The sequence below is a fragment of the Bos grunniens genome, chromosome 7 (genome assembly GCF_055505025.1).
Source record: "Bos grunniens cultivar Pamir isolate PY7600 chromosome 7, Bosgru_T2T1.0, whole genome shotgun sequence".
In the NCBI taxonomy this organism is placed as follows: domain Eukaryota; kingdom Metazoa; phylum Chordata; class Mammalia; order Artiodactyla; family Bovidae; genus Bos; species Bos grunniens.
In genome coordinates this window covers 40,594,065-40,615,128 of record NC_141171.1, presented here as the reverse complement: position 1 = coordinate 40,615,128, position 21,064 = coordinate 40,594,065, and the positions used below count along the sequence as shown (strand labels likewise).

The 21,064-nt window shown below is 44.9% G+C and overlaps 1 protein-coding gene across 7 annotated transcripts in view; it reads left to right on the top strand.

Moving 5' to 3' along the window:
* The first annotated feature begins 4,632 nt into the window (after positions 1-4,632).
* The window catches only part of ZNF496 (zinc finger protein 496), a 46,520-nt gene continuing 30,088 nt past the window's right edge, over positions 4,633-21,064 (top strand). For 2 of the 7 annotated variants that reach the window (XM_086411082.1, XM_086411081.1), the window contains exons 1-3: positions 4,682-4,819; positions 4,979-5,204; positions 14,243-14,319. Coding sequence is in view for 4 of the 7 variants with exons in the window: in XM_086411077.1 (XP_086267203.1) it covers positions 7,088-7,477; positions 7,895-8,078; positions 14,243-14,319 (651 nt within the window). In the remaining 3 variants the exon portion in view is untranslated. Of the gene's footprint in view, positions 4,820-4,978; positions 5,205-6,585; positions 6,703-7,050; positions 7,478-7,894; positions 8,079-14,242; positions 14,320-21,064 lie in introns of all 7 variants that reach the window. The other 5 variants (XM_086411077.1, XM_086411079.1, XM_086411078.1 and 2 more) reach the window with 5 other exon arrangements.

The following is a 21,064-nucleotide window of genomic DNA, read 5'->3' as shown; positions in this document are numbered from 1 at the left end:
GATCTTGGTTCCTCAACCAGGGATCAAACTCATGCCCCCTACATTGTTAAAACTCTGTGCCGTCGTAACCACTGGACCACCAGGGAATTCCCTTGGTCTTTACTCTTAGAGACTAACTGATTGAAGCCCATTTATTTATGGAGGATAATCTGTTTTATGCAAAGTCTACCAATTTAAATGTTAATCTCATTCAAAAAGTATCTTCACAGCAAATTTGAGACTTCTGTGTGATCAAATAACTGGGTACCAAGACCTTGCCAAATTGATGCATAAAATAAACCATCACATCCTGCTTCTTCTTTTGCTGAAGTGTCTGTGTATTCAGAAGTCCACCATGGACTTCCACTCACTTGCTCCCTGTTAGGCTCAGGGTCCAAAGACCACCTTGCCTCCTCTTCTCCCTTCTCTGCTCCTCCTGGCTCCTGCCCAGCCCCTCCTTCCTTTAAGCCACACACTGTAATTCTCCCATCTTTAAGATGGGACCCATTCTCCCTCAGCCACTGCCACTTTTTTCTACCCAACTGTCTCCACTCCCTCACCTCCTTTCTCTCTCTAAACTACCCTATCCCAGCAGCTCTACCTCTGTTCTGCTCAGGGAGCCTCTATACCAAATACTATGGGTCAATGCTCTTATCAGTGGTTTTGCCTCATTTCATTGGATCTTGCAGCAGCACTTATCCTCATTGACTATCCCTCTTTCTTGAAAACACCTTTGCCTGTATGGGATTCCAAGGCTCAGCACTGCCCAGACTTCTCTCCACCTCATAGTGGCTGCTCCTTCTCCTCCCCCTACCCGCTTCCCCCTTTCCTCTTTTTCCCCTCTGGATCTCTCTCCTCTCTTTCTAGTCTCCAAAGCTAGTGTGGACCATTCAACTCCTCCAAGACAGCTCCTCTACCCATGCTAGTCTATTCTAGGATCTCAACTCCTATTGCGTGCTGTGACAACAGATTTCCACCTCTAGCCTTGGCTTTCTCCCAGAACCATCATAGCTATTTGTCTTGAGCATTTCAGACCTAGCAAGTCCAAAACTCATCTTTGTCTCCCAACCCCTTCCCAGAAACTGTTTTGCAGTTTCCTGGGCAGACTCTCCAGTCACCCAACTGGGGCCAAAACTACACACGTTTCTCACTCCTTTCACACCCAGTAGCACACCATGGAGGAAACCACTACTGCTCACCAGCCTCACCTCCACCAGCTGACTCTGGAATGGCCCATGTCCTGCTTGCATTTCTGTGGCTGCTTCAAAAATAGCCTCTGCCTCCCTCTATCCAGATCCAATCTGCTCTGCACAGTGATAATGATAAAATTAAAACCCCATCAAGCCATGCCCTCACTTGAAAATTTCTAAGTGTAAAATCCATGGTCACTCCATTCCAGTCTCCCCTTTCTCTAACCAGGGGACAAACCTCCTTCTTTATGGCCTTTGCATATGCTGTTCCTCTGCTGCACACTTCTGTTCAATTTGCCCTCCACCTGCTCTCTGCTCAAATGTTATCTTATGAAGGTCCTACCCAACCACCCTAGCAGGCTCCTTCTTACTTTATTTTTTCATGCCATCTATCATTTGATTCCTCTTCTAGCTTCTAAAAGCCAGGACTGTCTATCCACTATGATCTCCCCAAGGTTGACAAAATTGGTGGCACACAGCACTTTATAAAAATACATTCAATCAGCAACATAATAGAAACCAAATGAAACATTACTTGTGAGATGGCTCAATGGTCCTTAAGTAGGATTTACATTCAGGGTTTTCTGTTGCTTTACTCGTGGTATCTGTCATAATCCCATTTGATGTCAAAGAAAGTACCTTCCCATGGTCTCCAGTTGCCACCCCACCTCCACCCCAAGCTGACACAGCATGGCCCTCACTAACTGCCTCCCTGTGCTTCTACATGTTTAGGGCCTTTGCTGTCATGGTGGCCTCCACTTGGGACCCTGTTTTCACCCATGCTTGGGCTTGATCAACTCCCTCACCTCAGATGTCACTATCACAATGGAACCTGCCCTGACCTCTTTCTTAATACTGTGACCATCCCCAGCTCATCCCCAGTATTCATTACCTGATATTGCTCAACGTTCTTCTTCCTCTCCAGTGCGAATCAAACATAGCAGATCATGTTATTGATTTTGTCCTGCCCTTCTCACCGATCCCCTCAGCCAATCACAGACACACCCTGAGAACCTGGAATAGAACCTAGCACCATGAATGCCTAGTGAGTACTCAGTACACATTTGTCAAATAACTGAATGGCCCCACACATTCAGTAAGGTAGACAGCATTATCCATTTTTTGGGTGAAGAAACTGAGCACAGAAAGGTTAAGTATAGCCAAGATCATCTGGTTAGGAATTGACAAGGCAGGTTTTAACCTGGGTGCTCTGACTCATAACCACTGTACTGAGCAAAATGCAGTAAATAAACACAAAGCTTCGAAGAGAGAGTTCACAGAGAGGTGTCAGTTCAGGGGAAGAAACTAGACAGGGCAGTGAGGACTGATCTGATGCTGTGAGTTAGGGATTTCTGGGCTCTGAATGTACCTGCTTTAGAACTGCAATGGACAGAACTATGAGCTCAGATTACCAACACTTAACAGGTAGTTCCCTCACCCAAGCGATCACAGGGCTGGAAACTCAGGCATATAGGATCTGGACTTTTAGAGCAGGCTGTACTATTTGCCAAAGCACCTTAGTCTGACCTGCCTTGGCTAATCCTTGGTTCCTCCCCTGCTCTCCTCCAAACCATGGTACCTGGCTGGTGCTCCTGAGAAAGGGGTACACATGAGTTCTGTTGAATCCAGTTAAATCTGAAGGGGGTAGTTCCCACTGGTATCTGCAGGTTCCAGGGAGATGGGTGACCCTGCCTGCACCTGGCTGTCATTTGGGGGACCAATCACTGTTCACAAAAATGAATTTTACTCCTTTGCTTTATCTCCTGCAAAAGTCACAGAATCCAAGCATATCCCAAACGGCGGCTCCCTGTTAACTCCCTTACTCAGGAATGATTATTTGTTATTTAGAGGAAGGAACAAAAGGCTCCCAAGTCCTTGAAATGAGGAAAGCAATGCCAAGAAATCCAGTTCCAGACCCCCCTTGGTGGTCCAGTGGTTTAGATTCTGTGCTTCCAATTCAGAGGGTGCATGTTCCACCCCTGGTTGGGGAACTAAGACGCCACATGCCATGCAGCACCACCAAAAAATATATAAATAAATAAATAAAGTTTCAGGGTCCATCCACCTCTTTCACATCTGTTCAACCAGCCCACTTCCTTTCTTTAGGGGAACTGGTATTGTTCTGCTTGATCTGACCAGACATTAGTTATCTGCAGTAGTGTATCCTCTCTAGTCTGTCTGCATGCTCAGTCATGGCAAGAATACTGGAGTGGGTTGCCATTTATTTCCTCCTTCAGGGGATCTTCCAGACCCAGGAATCCAATCCGCATATGCAGTGGCTCCTGCATTGGCAGGAGGATTCTTTACCAATTCTTTACCACTGAGCCACCTGGGAAGCCCATCCTCTTCAGCAGATAGAGACATCTCTGCCTTCTTCTATGGGAAAGTTCAACTTCAGTGCTCAGCAGATGAAAAAAGAGAACTGTCGGTGTCAATCAGCTCTGCTCAGGACCCCCAGACATGCTTTCTCCCAAGCTCCAGAACTGGAAGATTAAGGATGGTCCCAGGAAGACCTGTCTTCGAGCTACATGTTCAGCATAGTGTAGTGGCAAGGAGCCCTGTCTAGAAGTCCAGAGGCCCTAATTCTTCCTGGCCTTCGCCACGACTCGACTTCAAGTCAAAGTCCATTAGCCCGTTCCCCTGACCCAGTGTGAACAGCTAGCTACACCCTACACTTAAGGGAGCAATAAGCACCCCGACCACCCACTGGGGGCCAAGACGGACCGAAGTCCCTCTGGGCCCTCCCTGGGTTGTCCTGATGCCCAGAAGGGACGTGTAACGAGTAGCTGTGAAACTCCGCAAACCCTCTGAAAGCCAGGGCTGACACCTTGGGCATCCGATAGAGGACAGAGGCGGGAGGTGAGTCTTCCTTTCCCGAGCCTTCCTTGCCTCTCCAGCGGCCGCGGGTCGAGGGTAGAGGAGGGGTTTAGGCTGGAAGGAGGTTGGGCCTGCAGGCGTGGCGGAGGGGGGGGCGGGTGCCACACCGGGATTCTGAAATGTAACGGCCCGCGGTGCGCCGCAGCCTTCTTCCTCCGCTCCCCCTCCCAACTCCAGCATTCAGCCTCGGCTCCCGGATCGGCCCTTCTGGGAGTAAATAAGCCACTCGTACGAGTCCCAAGGCGGAGAACAGAGAAGAGAGGAGCCCCGAGACCAACCTTCCCACAGGCGGCCGCCCACAGCAGGGCGCACCCGCGCGACCCTCCCGCTGGCCCGGTTCTCTGCCCCGCCACTTCGCCACTCGCCTCCAGGCGCGGTCCCCGTCGCGCCTTCGAGGCCCCTGCCTCCAGCCCCGCCTCGACGCGCGCCCCCGGCGCAAGCCCGCGGGGAGGCCCGGCAGAGACGGCTTGACGGACCCACAAAGCCCCCGGCCAGGCGCCGAGGCCTGGGCGCGCGCGAAGCGGGGCGTGGCAGGGCGGGGCGCGCCGGCCGGGCCGGGCCGGGGGTGTCGAATGTCACCCCTAGCGCACACCTCGGCCGGGGGGCGGAGGAGAGAACCACTGAGATGCGGAGACCTCCCCGGTCCTAGAGCGGAGCAGGAAGTGTCCCAGGGGAGGGAGCCGGAGGGCTTCGGCCTTTCCTTTCCTCAGCGTCCGGCGGGCTCCGGAGGCGGTCAGGCCTGTACGGCCCGCCAACTGGGACTCGGCGAGGAGGTGAGTGCGGCCCCGGCGGCCCCGGCTTCTGCGGCCCGCGCACGCGACTGCGCGCTCCTCGGTCCCCTGGCTCCCAGCCCCGCGCGCTCCGGCCTCCCTTCCCAGGGCTGAGCTCTGAATCTCTGGGCAGGGGGATGAGACGACACAAATGTTTTTCAGGCGCCTGCATTTGATCCCACTTCTTCCCTCTTAAGCGGAGCCGTGGTTTTCTGGATGAGCAGGAAACAGGATCTTGGCTAGCCAGGGACAGAGTGGCCCTCGCAGAGAACCCGCCTCAGGAAGGACACCCGGGAGACCGGGCTGGAAGGATGAGGAGCTGCCGCCGTAGACTTCCGCCGCAGGAGGGCTTTGAGGTAGACGCTGAGAAGGAGTTCCATGCTGTGAGGTGAGGAGCCGGGAGCTGGCTAGAGTGGAGGTGGGTGCGGGTGTATAGGGAGGGAAAAAGGAGAGAAATCTGGATCAAAGGAAAGCTTGCCCCTTTCCTTGGCATACGGTATGCTCATCCCCTTCCCTTTCAGCTCGTCCAGCTCCGTTCCTTCTCGTAGAGCGGCTTATAAGTACGCCCCGCCCCCTGTTGGATCCTCTTGAATTAATCAACGTTAATTCATTCATCACTCATCATTTCTGAGCTTCCTACGTGCCGGTGCCAGGGTGACAGGCTGTCTGGTTAGGGATGATGGGCTAAGCCCAGAGCCAGATGCCCTAGAGTACTAAGGGTGGGTGCAGACCTGAGGAACCTCAAGGCCCTGGAGGTGTGTGATGGCCGAGTTCAGGGAAGGTGGAGTTGAGTAGGACTGAGATTGGGTGTCAGATGCATGAGCAGACACTGGGGGAAATCCGGTGGTTGGGGCAAACTGTAATGTGTGCTGGCATGCTGGGGAGCCTCCTAAACCGGGTGTTGAGAGCAAGGGACCACGTCCAATGATCTCAGAGGCCTGATGGTGGGGGAGGGGACCGTATTTGCCATTCGTTTTCCCTGGGTCCCGTACTCTGGTTTAGTGGCTGCTACTCTGATGTTGCCCTGCATATGTTCACTGAGGAGATGCAGGGGCTCCTGAGCCCCTCATATGTGGAGGCTGTGCCATTAGTGCCCCACCTCTGTCCTGCCTGGGGAAGGTCTGTGAGGTGTGTGTGGTTTTCTTCATTGTGGTTTGAAGATGACAAGAGAAGAGAAGGCAAGATGGGTGGAGGCCAGGTCAAAAGTCCAGACATCTTTAAATATATACTGAAGTTTACTATTCAGACTTTAGTGAATTGGGTGGAGGCTCCTTTTAAAACCCCGATGCTTTTAAATACTTACTGTTATTTTTCTGTAGTTAACTCAGGGTGTGCCTCTTTTGACTCTCCCCATCTCTTGTTTGGGGGCTTCCCTGGTGGCTCAGCAGTAAAGAATCTGCCTGTAATTCAGGAGATGCAGGTTAGATCCCTGGGTCGGAAAGATCCTCTGGAGGAGGGCATGACAACCCAGTCCAGTATTGTTGCCTGGAGAATCCCCATGGACAGAGGAGCCTGGCAGGCTACAGTCCATCGCATCACAAAGAGTCGGACACAACTGAGCAACTGACATGCACACATGCTTCTTTTGTCTGGGTGTCTTCTGGGCTGTCTGCTTTCTTCCCTGCTTCCTGGTGCATACTCCACTGAGCAAGGCTTACTCGCTCTGTGTTGGTCTAACTCTGATAGCACTCACTACCAGCAGGGTGAATTTCCTGTCCTGGATCAGCTTTGAAGGCTTTTCCTGTGCATGTCTGTCTTTGTCTTTTCAGCTCATTTTGTAAAGGTCTCAAGGGCAAGGACGGTGACTTTGGCTCTGAAGCCTCAAGATAGCGGCCTTCTCAGCTCGTCCATTTCAGGTCCCTTCCAGGAGGACCTGGCCATCGAAGGTACCACAGAGTGTTAATTACCATCTCTCTCCTGCATGCGGCCCCATTGGTCTCCTGGGATGCTTGGAACACCAGTGCCACGTTGAAATGTCACTGCTTTTCTCCTGGACTGCCTGCCTTGTTCATCCAATCCTCAGTTAGGGAAATCATATAATGATGCTTTTGGGAATGGGGTTGTTCCTTCTCTGCCTTTATGTAAGGATCATCCACACTGACAAATGTCACATATCCTGGTGCTTCTCCCAAAGGCTGATCTCTGTGGGCTTTTTCACTTTTCCCATCACCACCCCCAAAAAACTACTACAGGAGACCAGAACATTGAAGCCAGTGATTTCTGTTTGGAAATAGGGTCGTCTTCTGCTGCTGACCCCCATCAAATCCCATCATGCCCACAGCCCTGTGCCCCCGAGTCTTGGCTCCAAAGGAAAGTGAGGAGCCCAGGAAAATGAGGAGCCCACCGGGAGAGAACCCTTCCTCCCAGGGTGAGCTTCCCAATCCCGAGTCCTCCCGCCGCCTCTTCCGACGTTTCTGCTACCAGGAGGCTGCAGGCCCCCGGGAGGCCCTACACCGCCTCTGGGACCTATGCCGGGGCTGGCTGCGACCTGAAAGGCACACCAAGGAGCAAATCCTGGAGCTGCTGGTGCTGGAGCAGTTCTTGGCCATCCTGCCCCGGGAGGTCCAGGGCTGGGTGCGGGCCCAGGAACCTGAGAGTGGTGATCAGGCTGTGTCTGCTGTGGAGGCCCTGGAACGAGAGCCGGGGAGACCCTGGCAATGGGTGAGCAGAGGGGGCTGGGCTAAGCTGGCTGGGAGGATGGGAAGGGAAAGGGAGAGAGTGGGGCTGGGCAGCAGATGTGGAGAGGGTGGCCACGCGCTTTGATGCTTTGGTGGGGTCACGTATTCCCTGGCCAGGGATGAGGAATTCCATCTAGAGCCATGTGCTTTCGTTATGTCCACATTGAAGTTTGATACCCCCAAAAGGCAGAATCCATTACCTAAAGGCTCTAATTTGTGACACGGTTATGTCATCTCTCTTTATAGCCTGAACAAGGTGGGTCTGTGCTTCTAGTGGTTGTGTTAATGGTCAGCAGGCCCAGGGAGGGGGAAGTTTGCCCAGTCCCTGGCACCATTGCTGGTCCTCATCTGGCCAGGGACCTCTCCACCGAGCTCTAAAGAGCCCTCTCTGGGATTGCAGCTCAAGCACTGTGAAGACCCTGTGGTGATTGACGATGGGGACAGCCCTCCAGACCAAGAGCAAGAGCAGCTGCCAGCAGAGCCCCACAGTGACCTTGCAAAGAGCCAGGATGCCCAGCCCATAGCTCTGGCTCAGAGCCCTGGGCTTCCAAGCAGGCTCTCAGGCCAGCTCAGCGGGGACCCAGGTAGGGTGCCCATGGGAGTGGGGGAGGGGCGTTTGTTCCTGGCCCTGTGCGCTTGGAAGTAGCTCTTGACATTTTTGGTTCTCTCCTGCCCCCTGAGTGGCTCTGAACCTTTTTCAGGGTCTGGTCCTTCCCTAGAACAATTGAATGAGAATCTCATGAGAGTGTCCTCTTCGTGGTGCCAGGTCTGCCCAGAGGGACCTCTTCTGTGAGTAGGTGTTTTTTGAGGCTGCATCATCTCACTGCTTTGAGGGCGCATCTCTGAGTTTGTTTTGTTGGTTTGGAGACAGCTGGGCACCATCACTGTCCAAATAGGGCCTGCGTGGGGAGCTGAGTATAGCCATGTCCTCTTATCTCTCTGAACATCTCTTTTCTCACTTAAGTAGCTTCTGCTCTCAAGATTTTATAATGTTGAAAGAAAATATAAAAATGCCCCCTAGGGAACAGGGTGATATGTGTGTCTCAAAATTGTACTTATTTTAATTGAAAATATTTTATTGTTAACCATTGTGTGAGCCTTCAGCAAGTTGAAATCTTTTTGCTGATGAAAGGTCTTGCCTCCGTGTTGGTGGCTGCTGACTCATCAAAATGGCAGTTGCTGAAGGTTGGCGTAACTGGCAGTGTCTTAAAATGAGACAGTAATTAACTTTTGCCTCATCGATTGAATCATTCCTTTCAGGAACAATTTTTCTATAGTATATAATGCTGTTTCATAGCATTTTACCCACAGAACTTCTTTCTTTTTAAAATAGAATCAGCCCTCTCACTGTCATTGCTGTATCAATTGAGTTCATGTAATATTCTAAAGCTTTTGTTGCCATTTCACCAGCAGTCTTCACAGCACCTTCACCAGGAGTAGATGTCATCTCAAGAAACTGCTTTCTCTACTCATCCATAAGAAGCAACTCTTCAAGTTTTATCATAAGATTTTCACAAGTCAGTCACATCTTCAAGCTCCACTTCTAATTCTGTTTCTTTGCTATTTCTACCACATATGTCATCTCTTTCTCCACTCAAGCCTTGAACCACTCAGAGTCATCCATGAGGATTGGTGTCAACTTCTTTTAAACTCCTGTTGTGTTGATGTTGATATTTTGGTATCTTCCCATGAGTGGTTTTTTTTTTCCTGGCCATGCCGATTTGTGGGATTTTTGTTCCCCGACCAGCTATTGAACCTGAGCCCTGGCAGTGAAAGTGCTGAGTCCTAACCACTGGTGGTGGTGGTTTAGTCGCTAAGTTGTGTCCAACTCTTACGACCCCATGGACTGTAGCCTGCCAGACTCCTCTGTGCATGGGATTCTCCAAGCAAGAATACTGGGGTGGGTTGCCATTTCCTTCTCCAGGGGATCTTCCTGATCCAGGGATCAAACCTGAGTCTCCTGCATTGCAGACAGATTCTTTACCTACTGAGCTATGTGGGAAGCCCCTAACTACTAGACCACCGGGAACATTCTCATGAATATTCTAATGGCATCTAGAACAGTGAATCCCTTCCAGGAGATTTTCAGTTTACTTTGTCCAGATCCATCAGAAGAATCACTGTGTATGGCAGCTATAGCTTTGTGAAATGTATTTCTTACCTTAAATAATAAGACTTGAAAGTTGAAACTACTCTTTGATCTATGAGCTTCAGAATGGATGTTGTGTTAGTAGGCATGAAAACAACATTAATCTTGTATATCTCCATCAGAGATCTCTTGGGAGACTATTCAAAAAGCAGTACTATTTTGAAAGGAATCTTTATTTCTGAGCAGTAAGTCTCTTCAGTGGGGCTTAAAATATTCAGTTAACCATGTTGTAACCAGATGTGCTGTCATCTAGGCTTTGCTCCATTTATAGAGCACAGGCGGAGTGGCTTTAGCATAATTCTTCAGGGTCCTAGGAGTTTTGGAATGGTAAATGAGCATTGGTTTCAACTTACAGTCACCAGCTGTATTAGTGCCTAACAAAAGAGTCAGCCTGTTCTTTAAAGCTTTGAAGCCAGGCATTGCCCTTTTTGTAGCTATGAAAGTCCTATGTGGCATCTTCTTCCAATATAAGGCTGCTTTATCCACACTGAAAATCTGTTGTGCAGTGTAGGCGCCATCGTTAATGATGTTAACTTGATCTTCTGGATAACTTGTTTCATCTTTCACTTTTATTTTATGGAGAAGAGCTTTTTTCCTTGAATCTTGTGAACCAGCATTTGCTAGTTTCAAACGTTTTATTTATGGCTTTTTTACCTCTCTCAGCCTTTGTCGAATAAAAAGACGTACGGCCTTGTTCTGGATTAGGTTTTGGCTTAAGGGAATGTTGAGGCTTGTTTGATCTATCCAGACCACTAAAACTTCCACTGTACCAGCAATAAGGCTGTTGCACCTTCTTGTGTGTTCATTGGAGTAGCACTTTTAATTTCTTGCAATAATTTTTTGTTTGCATTCGCAACTTGGCTGTTTGATGCAAGAGGCCTAGCTTTTAGCCTGCCTCAGCTTTTTTTATTTTTAATATTTATTTATTTGGCTGATGGCATGCAGAATCTTTCATTGCTGCATGCAAACTCTTAGTTGCTGCTTGTGGGATCTAGTTCCCTGGCCAGGGATTGAACCCAGGCCGCCTGCATTGGGAGTGCAGTCTTAGCCACTGGGCCGCACAAGGGAAGAGTTTCAGTCTGTTTCAGCTTTTGATATGCCTTCCTCACTGTTTTAAATCTTCTAATGTGAGAGGTATGTGGCCCTTCCTTTCATTTGAATACTTAGAGGCCCTTGTAGGATTGTTCATTGGCCTTATTTCAGTATTGTTGTGTCTCACAGAATAGAGGTCCAAAAAGAGGGAGAGAAATCAGGGAGCCAGCACAACACACACAACATTTATCTGTTAAATTTGCTGTCTTATGTGGGCAGAGTTTATGGCACCCCAAAACAATTACAATAGTAACCAAAGTTACTGTATAGTAATAGTAATCAAAGATCACTGATCACAGGTCACTGTGACAGATAGGATAATAATGAAAAAGTTTGAAATATTACAAGAACTCGCAAAATGTGACACAGAAACATGAGGTAAGTAAATGCTGTTGGGAAATTGGCACCAGTAGGATTGCTTTGAGGCAGAGTTGCCAAAAATCTTTACTTTTTAAAACACATAATATCTGCAAAGTGCAATAAAATGAGGTATGTCTGGCTACCCATAAAATACTGACTGGGGGGGTGAGTTGCCCATGATTTTTTATTTTTTCTTGGCTGCACTGTGGCGTTCACACTCTTAGTTGTGGCATGCAAACTCCTAGGGTTTTTGTTTTTTAATTTTACTTATTTCTTTTTGTCTGTGCCAGCTCTTCGTTGCTGTGAGGGTTTTTCTCCAGTTGCGGTACATGGGCTTTTCATGCAGAGCCCAGACCCTAAGGTGTGCTTCAGTAGTTGCGGCGCATGAGCTCAGTAGTTGTAGTTCCCAGACTCTAGAGCACAGGCTCAATAGTTGTAGCGTACACACTTAGCTGCTCCAAAACTTGTGGAATCTTCCTAGACCAGGGATTGAACCTCCTGCATTGGCAGGTGGATTCTTTGCCACTGAGCCACCATGAAAGTCCAGGGAGTTTTTTTAAGATTTTTTTTTTTTTTGCTGCACCTTGTAGCATGTGGGATCTAGTTCCCTAATCAGGGATTGAATCTGAGCCCCTACATTGGGAGCATGGAGTCTTAAACGCTGGACCACCAGGGAAGTCCCCTGCCCATGATTTTTAGTTGTAATCACCATGGAAAAAATTGGTGCTCTCAGGTGGAAGAGAGTGACCTGTATGGTGTGAGGATTAGCTCAGGTGGACTTACCACTTTGTACTACAGTTATAGATGGCAGAAGAAAGCATAAGGAGACCAGAAATCCATTCTTGATGATTCACAGAAATTGTCTTTACTGTAATAAGCTTTGGAGTATAGAAAAGTTACATAGTACGTTTCTTTATGTGTGAAACTATACTAATTTTTGTACAAATCAAATAAACTCCAACCTTTCCTTGGTTAAAAGTCAAGACAGATGTGCTAGTTTTTTGGAGCTGCTGTAATACAGTCCCACAGACTGGGCAGCTGAAACAACAGAAATTTCTGTGTCCTAACATGGTCTTCATTATGTATGTCTGTGTCTTAATCTCCTCTTCTTATGAGAGCATCAGGCATATTGGATTAGGGCCCACTCCCATTACCTCATTTTAACTTAATTACTTCTTGAAAAATCCTATGTCCAAATATATTCCCGTTCTGAGGTATTGGGGGTTGGGTCTTTAATATGAATTCATTGGAGATGCAATTCAGCCCACAACCACAGGCATGAGAAACAACCATTTGCCCAGATAAACAATGTTTCCCAGGTGGTACTAGTGGTAAAGAACCCACCTGCCATTGCAGGAGACCCAGGAGATGCAGGTTGAATCCCTGGGTTGGGAAGATCCCCTGGAGGAGAACCACCATGGCAACCCACTCCAATATTCTTGCCTGGAGAATCCCATGGACAGAGGAACTTGGTGGCCTATAGCCCATAAGGTTGCAAAGAGTCAGACACGACTGAAGTGACATAGCATGCATGCCCATGCCAGCAGCCTGGGTTCTACAGGTTCTACAGGTGGCTATGAGAGGGTCTTAAGGAACTGTGTCAGCCTACTCACTTCCTGGTAGAGTTCTGAGATAAGCCAGCTGCTGCGTGTCAAAAGGGTCAGTGCTGCCATTTCCCTGAGCAATAATAAATGGACAAAGAAAGCATGATGAGAGTTAGCTATTAGCAATACCTTAAACGTTCAGGTGATTGATCACTGGGAAGAATTTCCAGTAAAAACCATATAGTTACTAGTCTTGAAGATTTTCCCCAAAATATAGTTTTTATTTAGAGGCTGAAAGCTTTTCAAAGTAATCCTCAAAGTATTGATATGCTCATTTATCATGCTGAAAGGTAGGGTAGGGCTGTGTTTTATCCCTCAGAAGGTGGTAGATATGAGAGCAAAATTAAAACATCCCTTCTTCAAGGGACTTCCTGGGTGGTCCAGTGACTGATACTCACTCTATGCTCACAATGCAGGTGGCTCAAGTTTGATTCCTGGTCAGGGAGCTAGATCCCACATGCTGCAACTAAGAGTTTGCATGCTACAACTAAAGATCCAGCATGCCACAATGAAGATAAAAGATCCAGAGTGCCACAGCTAAGACCTGGCACAGCCAAATAAATTTAAAAAATAATTATTAAAAAAAAATCCCTTCCCCAAATCCATACCCACCAACCCTGAGCTTCTGGCAGCAGAGTGATGAGGCTGCATCCCATAGGGAACTGCTCCCCAAATGTCACTGCTGGCTGAGCTGGCTCCTGTCTTGGGCTCTTGTTCCAAGTAGTCACACCTGCCCCTGTTTGCAGAAAGCTTTGCATCCCAGGTGTGAAAGGTGAGGAGCATTGGCTTCTATTTGGCACTGATTTTGCATTATGAACTGGGGTTAATCTGAATTTTCTCTAAACTGAGAGATGATAGTACATCCTTCCAAGTTTATTCTATGAAAGGAGCACTTTTTGAAACACAGCTCATTTGACATGACTGCACTGCATATACATGAGCCAGGTATATGGCTCACTTCTTGCAGAAGTGCAGGCAGGAGCTTGTCAGGGGAGAGAAATCACATGAGAATATAGCAGAGGCTCTTGATAGCCCAGGATAAGGGAGAGTGAGATGATCCCAATGCTACACTCTACATTTTTTGTGTACATTTTTGTGTGATTAGTGGTTAGGGTATTGTGCCAAGTACTCTTCCAGGAGCATCTAATAGAGATAAGAAAGATAGGCTTCCTTAAGGAGCTTTGCAATTTATAAACTTATAAATGTATAAATTTACATTACACTAGAGTCCCACAAAATCTTTGTTGCCAACAGCTCTTACTGACCTTTTACTCCTTGGAGTTTTAACCTTTATTTCCCTCATATTATGGATGATAGAGCTGAGGTCCCTGGACCTGCAGGGAGTCACATAGCTGGTTGGTGGCAGAGCCAACTGGAACCCAAGCATTTCGTTTTAAAGCCCACATTGACATGTCTTAAAGCAAAGCAATAGAAACCCTTATGATTTGCAAATGCTTTTTACGTACATCATCTGGTAATCCTTTTTCTACAGGTAAGAAAAGAGATTCAGATTTTTATGGGATTCTTTTCTGATCTCTTTCAGTCCTGCAAGACACTTCCATTCTTCAGGAAGCGAGTTTGAGGGATGCACAGCAGGTGACTACCTTCCAGCTACCCCCGGTGAGTGATTTCTGGGGCAGTCACTCATGAGCCTTAGTGCTTGGCACATGTGTTTCAGTATCTATCAGGTACTGTGATGGTTGTTGAACATACACGACCCAAAGGAGATGAAACTCATATTTCTTATTAAAAATTGATATATCTTTGATTAGTGTGACACACAGGGAGATATTGTAAATTCAATATCTAATGAGCCTTGATATGCATCTTGTGGGAAAAAAGATGTATATTTTGATATTCAGTGTTGTTTTATCACTCTGTTGAAGATAGTTGCTGCCTAATGAACTAGAAATCACCATCATGAAAATCTTTTTTTTTTTTTTTTTTTGGTTTTAAAAAATTTATGGTAGTATAGGCATAACAAAATATACTATCTTAACCATTTTTCACATAGTGTTTTTAAGTGTTCAGTAATATTAAACATTGATATTGTTGTGGAGCCAACCTCTAGTGTTTTTTCATCTGGTGGTGGTGGTGCTTTAGTCTCTAAGTCATGTCTGACTCTTGTGATCCCGTGGACTATAGCCTGCCAGGCTCCTCTGTCCATGGGATTCTCCAGGCAAGAATACTGGAGTGGGTTGCCATTTCCTTCTCCATCTGCCCAAGTTGAAATTCCTCACAAATTAAGTAACTCCCTCTATTCCTCATACCTCCCAGCCCCTTGAAGCCACCATTCTGCTTCTTCTATGATTTGACTACTCCAGATATCTCCTATAAGTGGAATCATACAGCATTTTTCTTTTCATGACTGGCTTATTTCATTAAGCATAATGACCTGAAGGTTCATCCTTGAAGTAACATGTGCAGAATCTCCTTCCTTTTTAAGGCTGAATAGTATTCCCTGTTATGTATATAATGCATTTTGTCTATCTGTTCATTCATTGATGGACACTTAGGTTGCTTCGGCCTTTTGGCTATTGTTAGTAATGCTGTTCTGAGATCATGGTGCACATGAAATTTATATATTTTTAATTTTTTTACATAACTAAAATCACATATAGTTCAATTTACATGAAGTTGAATCTCTTATACTCATAAGAGATCCCTTCACTTTTATACTAAGTATAAGATTGCTTATACTTTTATACTAAGTAATACTTGTTATTGTTCAGTCACTAAGTGATGTCTGACTTTTTCTGACCCCATGGACTGTAGCATGCCAGGCTTTCCTGCCTTCACCATTTCCTGGAGTTTGCTCAAACTCTTGTCCATTGAGTCAATGATGCCATCCAACCATTTCATCCTCTTGTCACTCCCCTTCTCCTGCTGCCCTCAGTCTTTCCCAGCATCAGGGTCTTTTCCATTGTGTCCGCTCTTCGCATCAGGTGACCAGAGTTTTGGAGCCTCAGCTTCAGCATCAGTCCTTCCAATGAATATTCAGAACTTATTTCCTTTAGGATTGACTGGTTTGATCTCCTTGCAGTCTAAGAGACTCTCAAGAGTCTTCTCTCACACCACAGTTTGAAAGCATCGGTTCTTCAGCACTCAGCTTTCTTGATGGTCCAACTCACATCCATCCATACATGACTGCTGGAGAAGCCATAACTTTGACTATACAGAACTTTGTTGCCAAAGTGATGTCTCTGCTATTTAATATTCTGTCTGTGTTTGTCATAACTTTCCTTTCAAGGATCAAGTGTCTTTTCATTTCATGGCTGCAGTCACCATCCACAGTGATTTTGGAGCCCAGGAAAATAAAGTCTGTCATTGTTTCCCTATTTGCCATGAAGTGATGGGATTGGATGCCATGATCTTAGTTTTTTGAATGTTGAGTTTTAAGCCAACTTTTTCACTCTCCTCTTTAGAGCCTCTTTAGTTCCTTTGTGCTTTCTGCCATTAGGGTGGTATCATCTGCATATCTGGGTTATTGATATTTCTCTCGTATTTCACATGTTAGTAAGGTAGTCCTCAAAATCCTTAAAGCTAAGCTTCAACAGTACGTGAACCAAGAATTTCCAGATGTACAAGCTGGATTTAGAAAAGGCAGAGGAACTAGTGACGAAATTGCCAGCATCCATTGGATCATAGAACAAGCAAGGGAATTCCAGAAAAACGTCTATTTCTGTTTCATTGACTACGCTACAGCCTTTGACTGTGTGGATCATAACAAACTGTGTAAAGTTCTTAAATGGCAATATCTTGTGAAAATATACAGTGTCACAACTAGCGAGTTGACATGGATACATAAAGGATACAGGTCATTTGCTTCATTGGAGAATCCTTCATTTTGCCTTTTATAACCAAACCCACTTCTCTTTTACACCATGCTCTCATCTTTCTCTGACAACTATTAACTTGTTTTACATCTCTGTAATGCTTACTCCTTAGAAGAAAAGTTATGACCAACCTAGATAGCATATTGAAAAGCAGAGACATTACTTTGCCAGCAAAGGTCCGTTTAGTCAAGGCTATAGTTTTTCCAGTGGTCATGTATGGATGCGAGAGTTGGACTGTGAAGAGAGCTGAGCGCCGAAGAATTGATGCTTTTGAACTGTGGTGTTGGAGAAGACTCTTGAGAGTCCCTTGGACTGCAAGGAGATCCAACCAGTCCATTCTAAAGGAGATCAGCCCTGGGTGTTCTTTGGAAGGAATGATGCTAAGGCTGAAACTCCAGTACTTTGGCCATCTCATGCAAAGAGTTGACTCATTGGAAAAGACTCTGATGCTGGGAGGGATTGGGGGCAGGAGGAAAAGGGGACAACAGAGGATAAGATGGCTGGATGGCATCACCGACTCGCTGGACATGAGTTTGAGTGAACTCTGGGAGATGGTGATGGACAGGGAGGCCTGGCGTGCTGCGATTCATGGGGCCGCAAAGAGTCGGACGTGACTGAGTGACTGGACTGAACTGAACTGAACTGAATGTTGCCGTTTCAAGAAAATTATATGAATGGATTCATATAGTATGTAACATTTGGGAATTTACAGCATAATTCTGTGGAGCTTCAGCCAGGGTTTTGCATGTATCAGTAGTCTGTTCCTTTTTTAGTACTGAGTAGAATGTCTTGGTATGGCTATACTACAGTTTGTTTAACCAGTCACCCATTGAAGGACATTTTGGTTGTTTCTAGTTAGGGCTCTCTTGCTGATCCTGCTCACAGTGCCAATTGTCTCTCTTTTCACACTGTCCACACTGTTCGCTGAACCCAGGGTAGGCAAGGCACAAGCTAAGAGGCTGGAAGAAGACTTGAGGAGCCATAGGAACTGCAGACACGTTTATTCTTTCCTGGCTGGCATGGCAGCCATAATACAGCCTCTCTCCTGGCTGTTGTGGGAGCCATAGCAGCAGCCACAATGTAATCATAATGTAGCCATAACAGAGCCATAATATAATCTCATATACCATAATCATGATGTTCCTCCAGCATGGCCCCAATGTAGCAGCAGCCAGAGTTTTTCATGGTGAAGCTCATACAGGGATACCCCACAAAGTAGCCAAGGGAGTAGCTCATGAGTGCATGTGCAGTGCTATAAAAATGATTTCAACTGTTAATAGTCATTATTTACAAAATGTGGGGCGAGAGAGCCTGAACACAGCCATCTTGGCTAATTTGCTCTCTCCCCACAGAGGCCATTTTGCATAAAGCTGCTGTAAACATTTGTGTACAGGTTTTGTGTGAATGTCAGTCTTTGTTTCTTTGGGATAAATGCTCAGGCATGCAGTTGTTAGGTTTAATGGGAAGTGTATATTTAGTTTTGTAGGGAAACTTTTATTTTCCAGAGTAACTTCCTTTTCAAGAGTAACGGTTCCATTTTGCATTCCTGTGAGCTATGTATGAATAACGACATTGTCTACATCCTCTCACCGTTCATTGTTGTCACTTTTTTTTTTAGCCATTCTGATAAGTGATATTGTGGTTTAAATTTGCATTTCCCTCAAGGCTAATAAAGTTGGGTATCTTTTCCTATGCTTCTCCGCTATCTGAATATCCTCTTATGTGAAATGTTTCTTTATGACTTTTGCCCATGGTTCTAATTGGACCATTTACTTTTTTACTATTGTTTTAAGAACTCAATATATATTTGTCCTTTGTTGGATATGTGTTTTGCAGATTTTTCCTCTTACTCTGAAACTTGTCTTTCCATCCCTTTAACAGAGTTTTTAACAGAGCAAAAGTGTTAAATCTGGATTAAGTCCAGGTTGTTAGTTTTTCCTTTTAAGTATCAGGCTTTTGGTATAAAGTCTAAGAACTCTTGGCTTAGTATTAGATCCCAAAGATTTTCTCCTATTTTTTCCTAAAAGTGAGATAGTTTCACATTTTACATTTGAGTCCTTTTTACCTTTAATCCATGATCTGTGATCCATTTACATTTAAGTCCATGACCTCTAATTTTGTATAAATGTGAGATTGAGGTCAAGGTTCATATTTTTTACCAGTGGATGTCCAGTTGCTCCAATACCATTTGTTGAAAAGGCTGTCTCTCCCCCACTGAATTGCTTTTGTCCCTTTGTCAAAAATCTGTTGAGCATATTTGTGTGAGTCTTTTCCTAGGTTCTCTATTCTGTTCCATTGATTTATTTGTCTCTTTCTCTGCTAGTACTGTACAAGTTTGATTACTGTAGCTATATGCTAAGTCTTAAAGTTGGGTAGATTGATTTCTTTTATTTTATTCTTTCTTTTTCAAAATTATTTTAGCTATTTTAATCCCTTTGATTTTAGCTATTTTAATTCTTTTCTCTGTAAATTTTAGAATAATCTTGTCCGTGACTACAAAGGATCTTACTGATATTTTGATAGGGATTTTGTTAAACCAACCTATATTTCAGTTTGGGGAACATGGGCATTTTTATCATCTGAGTCTTCCAATCTATGAATGCAATATTGTTCTTCATTTACTTTTTTAAACATTTATTTCATCACTGTTATATAAATTCTTAGATTATATATTTTCTATGTGTTTTGTTAGATTTAGACCTAGGTACTTCACTTTATCAGCAGTTGTAAATTATAATATATTTAAAATTGTGGTGACAACACATTTATTTATAGGATAAGAAACATACTTGATTCTTGTAAGTTTATTTTGTATTCTGAGACCATGCTAGAATCATTGGTGAGTTTAAGAAGGGTTTTGGTGGGGTTTTGGTTTTTGTTTTTAATTTTAAGCAGTTCTGGATTTTCTGTACAGTTATGTCATCTGCAAATTAGGGCAGTTTTATTTCTTTCTTTTCAGTTTTTATTCTTTTATTTCCTTCTCTCGCCCTATTCCACTGGATAGAACTTCCAGCATACTGTTGAATAGCAGAGGCGGGAACAAATCTCCATCCTTGCCCTGTTCCCCATCTTGAGGGGAAAGCATTTAGTCTTTCACAGTTAAACATGTTAGCTGTAAAATTTAAATAAATTCTCTTTATCAAGTTGTTCAAGTTTCTTAATTCCTGTTTTTCTGGAGTTTTTATTATGTGTGATTGTTGAATTTGTCAAAACCTTTCCTTTATCAGTTGATATGATTATTTGAATTTTCTTTAGACTGTTAATATTGTGGATTGTATTGATTGACTTTTGAATTTGAACCAGCTTTTCATCCCTGGAATAAATGCTTTCTTGTCATTCATGACTTCTTGATGTGAAATTCTCTTTATATATTGCTGAATTTTATTTGCTATTATGTCATTAAGGATTTTTTATTCTTTATTCATGAGAGATGTCTGTCAGTGTTTTTTGTTTGTTTTCTTTACTGTCTTTGCCTAAATTGGCCAGGGTAATACTAGCTTCTGAAGATTAACTGTAAAGTGTTCCCTCTTCTTGTTTTCTAAAAGAGATGGTGTAGAATTAGTGTTCATTCTTTGAATGTTTGGTAGGATTCTTTAGGGAAACTACATGAACTATAAAGATTTGAGGGTGGAGTGGGGTGTGTGTGGTATTTTAATTATAGATTCAACTTCCTTAATGGTATAGGACTGGTCATGCTATCTATTTCACAATGGATGAGTTGTGGTAATCTGTGTTTTTCTTTTCCTTTTTAAAAAATATTTATCTATTTATTTGGCTGCATCAGATTTTAGCTCCAGCATGCAGGATCTACATTGCAATGCAAAAGCTTTAGTTATGGCACACGTGCTCTAGTGTTTGTGGGCTCAGTTGGCCCCAAGGCATGTGAAATTTTAGTTCCCTGACCAGGGATCAAACCTGTGTCTCCTTCATTGGAAGACAATATTCTTAACAGGTAAACCACCAGCTGCTGCTACTGCTGCTGCTAAGTCGCTTCAGTTATGTCCGACTCTGTGCAACCATAGACAGAAGCCCACCAGGCTTCCCCATCCCTGGGATTCTCCAGGCAAGAACACTGGAGTGGGTTGCCATTTCCTTCTCCAATGCATGAAAGTGAAAAGTGAAAGGGAAGTCACTTAGTCGTGTCTGACTCTTAGCGACCCCATGGACTGCAGCCAACCAGGCTCCACCGTCCATGGGATTTTCCAGGCAAGAGTACTGGAGTGGGGTGCCATTGCCTTCTCTGGTAAACCACCAGGGAAGTCCCCAAATGTAAGCTTTTCTTATGTAAGCATTTTCATGCTATCCTGCTTTAACAACATCCCACAAATTGTAGTACAGTGTGTTTTTGTTTTATTATCAATCACTTTAGTGTATTTTTAAATTCTCTTGAGCCTTATTCTTCACCATACTTTAGAAGTGTGGTGTTCAGTTTCCAAAGATTTGAAAATTTTCCTTTTATGTTTCTATTATTGATTTCTAGTTCAATTTCATTGTTTTCAGAGAACATATTGTATGATTTCAAATTTGTT